The sequence below is a fragment of the Salmo salar genome, chromosome ssa01, assembly GCF_905237065.1.
Source record: "Salmo salar chromosome ssa01, Ssal_v3.1, whole genome shotgun sequence".
Classification (NCBI taxonomy): Eukaryota; Metazoa; Chordata; class Actinopteri; order Salmoniformes; family Salmonidae; genus Salmo; species Salmo salar.
Genome location: NC_059442.1, coordinates 31,110,975 through 31,116,599, shown reverse-complemented (window position 1 = coordinate 31,116,599; position 5,625 = coordinate 31,110,975). Strand labels below are relative to the sequence as shown.

At 40.5% G+C, this 5,625-nt stretch overlaps 1 protein-coding gene across 1 annotated transcript; it reads left to right on the top strand.

Moving 5' to 3' along the window:
- The first annotated feature begins 752 nt into the window (after positions 1 to 752).
- Positions 753 to 5,021, top strand: si:ch73-49p17.1 (protein LBH). Its single transcript, XM_014190863.2, has 4 exons — positions 753 to 1,109; positions 2,840 to 2,930; positions 3,614 to 3,812; positions 3,912 to 5,021. Exons 2-4 carry the CDS (start codon positions 2,841 to 2,843, stop codon positions 3,983 to 3,985), a joined length of 363 nt encoding a protein of 120 aa, XP_014046338.1. The 5' UTR covers positions 753 to 1,109; position 2,840; the 3' UTR covers positions 3,986 to 5,021.
- The last annotated feature ends 604 nt before the right edge of the window (positions 5,022 to 5,625 follow it).

The following is a 5,625-nucleotide window of genomic DNA, read 5'->3' as shown; positions in this document are numbered from 1 at the left end:
CGGGGGCCCAGGACCAAGTTTGGGATTCCCTGGGCTAGAGCGCATGTATAGCCTACATGATGAGATTGTTATGGACAAAAGAGCGACATCATTTTTATTTGACAAAAGACAGCCAAGCATTGATGATCATGTCACCAGAATAAGACCTTCAATATTTATTGGAAAGGAGCACCAACCTGTGAATGAACATAATTGATTTCATCTATAGCCTAATAAACTGCATGCTTCCAGATGAGTTGTAGTGGGAGGACCACAGTACATGTCATTGCATGACTCCAAGTTTACTTCCATATGATAGTTATTATATCAATATTTGCACATAAAAGGGTTTCCTTTGTCTAGCAAATTTAGTTTTGTCGACATTTGGAAAGTTTACCAAAAAATGTTCTGTTTCCATCAGGCCTGTCATTACTGTTTTATCCAACATGTAGGCTACTTTACTCACATAAAAAGGTTGGAAACCTGGTTTGTAGTGATCACAGCCAGAAAGTCATAACTTTAGCTAAATCCCACATTTCTACAATTTATCTTCTTAAAATGTGATTTATTACCTAACTGTAACACGAACCTTAACCACACTGCTAACCTTATGTCAAACCTTAGATTAAGACAACAACAAAAAACACATTCGTGTTTTCATGAATTTGTCAGCCAATCAGCATTCATGGCTCTAAGTACTCAGTACATCATTTTGCATATAGTCATAGTGTACAGTCTTGGGTAATACATTTGGCAGAATAATCAATTGCTCTGCTCTTTCTATCCTACCCGTTGTCTCAGTACAAGCATTTCGCTACACCCGCAATAACATCTGCTAAATATGTGTATGCGACTAATACAATTTTATTTTATTTTGATTTGAAGTAGGCTGTGTTGTGAAGTCGACTCGACCGACTGCGAAAGTGCGCATGCTCCAGCACTCGCGTGCGTGGGAAACTTCATTGGGTACGTCACGGTTTATACGGACACTTGTCTACCGGATTTCTATCACTGTTCTGAAAGAAAACCCATTCTGAAGAAATATATTGTTTGCCGTGTTTTCACTGGACATCTAGCCTACCTCAACTCAGCTTGAAAGGACATAATACGTTTATAAACGCTCCAAACAGGTAGGCATGATTATTAAGGTGCGCACAGTTACAGTTAATAGCCTGTAAAAAGTTTGTGTTTAACAACAAATGGTTTAGGACAAACTAAAATATCCAATAATAATAGAGAATAGAGTTCACAAATGTAGTATTCAACAGTTTACTACTGATAGATCACCGAGTTATCAATGTGGGTCTTAATTTTGGAGAGAGCTGCATTATTGCAACCATATTGTGTCATAAGGACGTGGGTGTATCTCAATACCAGACCCGCCTCCTTTCCTATGTTTTATTTCTTAGGCCTCACTAATATGAAAGGATTGGATATAAGTGAGTGCATTTTATCAGTCACTCCAGCTAAACAATATTGCTTGGGCCTCAAATAGGACAAATATAACTAACACCAACTGTTTTTGAGCCTGTGTCTGAGTGACAGGATTAGCACTTTATTGGGTTGGAATGTAATGCAGACTTTGCTTTTGAATAGTTGGATGCACCTTGATGACATTCTTTTCATCTGCGTTCATCCTGCACACACACCCTTCCTCCTAGTTACATCATGCTGTGGTATTTCATTTTCACAGGATGTGATTCACAGTTTCACACTCATGCCATAATTAGGTAGGTGTGTTTGTATTGGCCTACCCAAGCTTTCACAATCACATTGAACCATGGTAAAGTTGACTTCACAACTGGTAATGAGTAAGAGAAGCCTTTCCCTTTGACCTAGGATGGCCAAGAGGTCAAGACACAAAGTGACCACTGGAATTCCGTCAAGGGACAAGATGTGCTTTTGAGTAGGAATAAAGGAGCAATTGTCTTACAAATGTACCACAGTACGAGGAATAAAAATAAAAAAACACATCCAGGTTACGAGTAGTAATCATCAGTAATTGCTATAATGCATAAATGAAAACACCCAAATCAGCTTTCCTTTTCCACACTGCCAAGAGTGATACTCAGACAATCACACAGAGATTACATCTCCTCATGTATCCATGGAAACCATAGCTGTCAATCCAACTGACTGAGTGGGGTAATTTATGAACTAATGCTCACCAGAATATCTTGGACTCCGAGTGTAGCAAGGTCTGTCTGTTTAAATATGTTCTGTTGATTCTGTTGAGTTGGCAGTGGCACTTCATGAATGCCTTTATATTAGATGGCCTGCGTCTGCTCCGTTTCCCTGTGCCAGCTGTTGCTCTAGCACTACATCAGATTTCAAGGACAACTGCATACATAAATAATGAGTAAGAGTGAGTCTTCAACAGTGATGAAAACAGGGTTTAGACATCATGATATCCATTTAGTATGCTGCTTACGTTCTCATGAAAACTCTGTTAAAAAATTCCCTGGTTCAGATAAGTTTCTTCTACACAGTCTTAATATTTTGTGAATTTGTTGTTTTTGAAGTACCAGGTTTCTTTATGCCTATTTGCATATAAGACTAAGTACAGTACCCTGTAGTTAGTTTCAACTTCAAGGGCAATGATTGGCTGTCTCGTTGGACCACAGGCTGGCTTTGCACTTCACATGTCTCTCTGATCAAGGTTGTCAAAAAATAAGCAAGAGCTGAGCGAGGGAGGGAGGGAGGAGAGAGCAAACAAGAGGGGAGATTATAAAAGTATTACATTGGATTTCTTGAGTATCAGTGAGTAGCACTATGTGAATGTATTATAGGTAGACATAAACCACATCCGTTTATTTACATGAAAGTGTGTACAACAATGGTATTGCCTTGTTGTTCATAGGATGACTGAGGTGATTAACACACAGGAACCTGTGATGGAGGACTTCACTGTAGCTGGAGCTGTGTCAGGGGATCAGGGCATATCCTTTCAGGTGAGTCTACTATTGCCTCAATCCATCCATCCATCAATTCACCAGTCACTCAACCAAGAGATTAATTGACATCCTACCAATGAAACAATTACAAATGTGCCTTTAATTTTGGATCTTTCTTGTAAAATGCTGTATGAGCTCTCATTGCAAGGATCTCAAATCCCTATTAAAAAGGGTAAAACACCCTAATAAAGAGTAAATACACCATACTGAGATACAGCTTCTACCCCCAAGCCATAAGACTGCTGAACCATTAATCAATTGGCCACCCGGACTATTTGCATTGACACCCCCCCCCCCCCGTTATTACACTGCTGCTGCTGCTACTCACTGTTTATTATCTATGCATAGCCACTTTACCCCTACCTAAATTTACAAATTCCTTGACTAACCTGGACCCCCGTTTATTGTTATTTTATTGTGTTACTTTTTATTTATTACTTAAGTTGATTTAGTAAGTATTTTCTTAACTCTATTTTCTTAACTGCATTGTTGGTTAAGGGCTTGTAAGTAAGGATTTCACGGTAAGGTCTACGCCTGTTGTATTCGGCGCATGTGGCAAATACAATTTTATTTGATGTGGTCGTCTCACCTAGCTATCTTAAGATTAATGCACTAACTGTAAGTCGCTCTGAATAAGAGTGTCTGCTAAATTACTAAATTGTAATACTTCTTGTGTCCAGATTTTCCCAGATACCCATGAGCGGAATCCCAAGCTGTCCAAGAGACTTCCTTCTATTGTGGTGGAGCCCTCTGATGGGGGCAATGTGGAGAGTGGGGAACTCCGCTGGCCCCCTAAGGATCCCAACTCTGCTGAGGTCCCAAGTGGGATACAGCCCTACAAACACACACCTCTTCAGACCACACAGGACCAGACTGCAGGTAGGATAACCTGGCATGATATTCTATTACCCCAATTCAAAGTGTGTGTGTGACTCTTTCCCTATCTGAGTGTGACACCTCTCTCCATGTGTCTCCCAGGTGAAGATCTGAATCTTGGGGTGCAGGACAGCAGTGAAGTGGTGTCTGGGGCTGTAGTGGAGGAATCTAACTGAGAAGATCATCCATCCACCTCCACAGCTGCTCTCGCTGTGAATGTGTCCAGAGTAAGATAGATAGGCAGGGGCACGGAAGAGAGGGTAGGAGGTACTTGGAGGGTCGTAACCCTTACCTGCACACTGCCAGAACACCTATGATTTAATTTGGATGTTTAAGCTGGACAGCGATCTGTAAAGCGGTCTTAAATATCTTGCTCACATTTGCCATACTACTGGTAGTAGCTACTTTGTGCAGTTTTCATATACATGCAGACTAGATCACAGCTACGCAGCACTCTCAAAGCTGCAATATGTAACTTTTTGGGCGACTCGACCAAATTCACATAGAAATTTTAGTTTTATAGATGTGAGTTTTATAGTTGTATATTGTCATTGGAAGCAAGTCTAAAGAAGTGGTAGATATGTTTTAGGTCCGCTACTTCCATGCTTCCCGTTCTTAAGTTTTGTTTTTGCGTCTTTTGCTTTCGGTTTTGTACACCAGCTTCAAACATCTGAAAATACAACATTTTTGGTTATTGAAAAGATATTTCACAGCGGTTTAGATGCTTGTTTTTTCACATAAACTCAAATTAGGCAAACTATTCTCATTTTAACAACCAGGAAATGGCAGAGCAATTTCTGCATATTGCACCTGAATCATTTTGTTGTCCTCTCTCTGTAGAAATGGTGATACTGTGTAAAAACATGGAGTACTTTTTAAGAACTGAGGTGTTTTTGAAAAGCAGCATTTAAAGTTGTGTCCAGCATATATACTCCAAGTAAAATTGAAGATGCATAAAGTGGTGACAACTGTGGGTGTTCGTGTGTAGTGAAAAACTACTATTCTGTTTGGCAGTTTTTTACGTCTGGCTTCATATGTGTAAGCGTACATTTTTTTCCTTCAATTTCTTCTATAAAATGCAACAGCTTAACATCCAGAGATAGTCCTAGTTGTTACAATCCATGACAGTGAAAATGCTGTGTAATGTATTTACCGCAACTGCATTTTTCTAATCTGCAGTTTTTATAAACAATAAAAATGTGAGTGCTTAGATTGAAGCCTCATGTATTCAATTCAAATCAAATTTATTTATATAGCCCTTCTTACATCAGCTGATATCTCAAAGTGCTGTACAGAAACCCAGCCTAAAACCCCAAACAGCAAGCAATGCAGGTGTAGAAGCACGGTGGCTAGGAAAAACTCCCTAGAAAGGCCAAAACCCAGGAAGAAACCTAGAGAGTGAACCAGGCTATGAGGGGTGGCCAGTCCTCTTCTGGCTGTGCCGGGTGGAGATTATAACAGAACATGGCCAAGATGTTGAAATGTTCATAAATGACCAGGATTGTCAAATAATAATAATCACAGTAGTTGTCGAGGGTGCAACAAGTCAGCACCTCAAGAGTAAATGTCAGTTAGCTTTTCATAGCCGATCATTGAGAGTATCTCTACCGCTCCTGCTGTCTCTAGAGAGTTGAAAACAGCAGGTCTGGGACAGGTAGCACGTCCGGTGAACAGGTCAGGGTTCCATAGCCGCAGGCAGAACAGTTGAAACTGGAGCAGCAGCACGGCCAGGTGGACTGGGGACAGCAAGGAGTCATCATGTCCGGTAGTCCTGAGGCATGGTCCTTGGGCTCAGGTCCTCCGAGAGAGAGAAAGA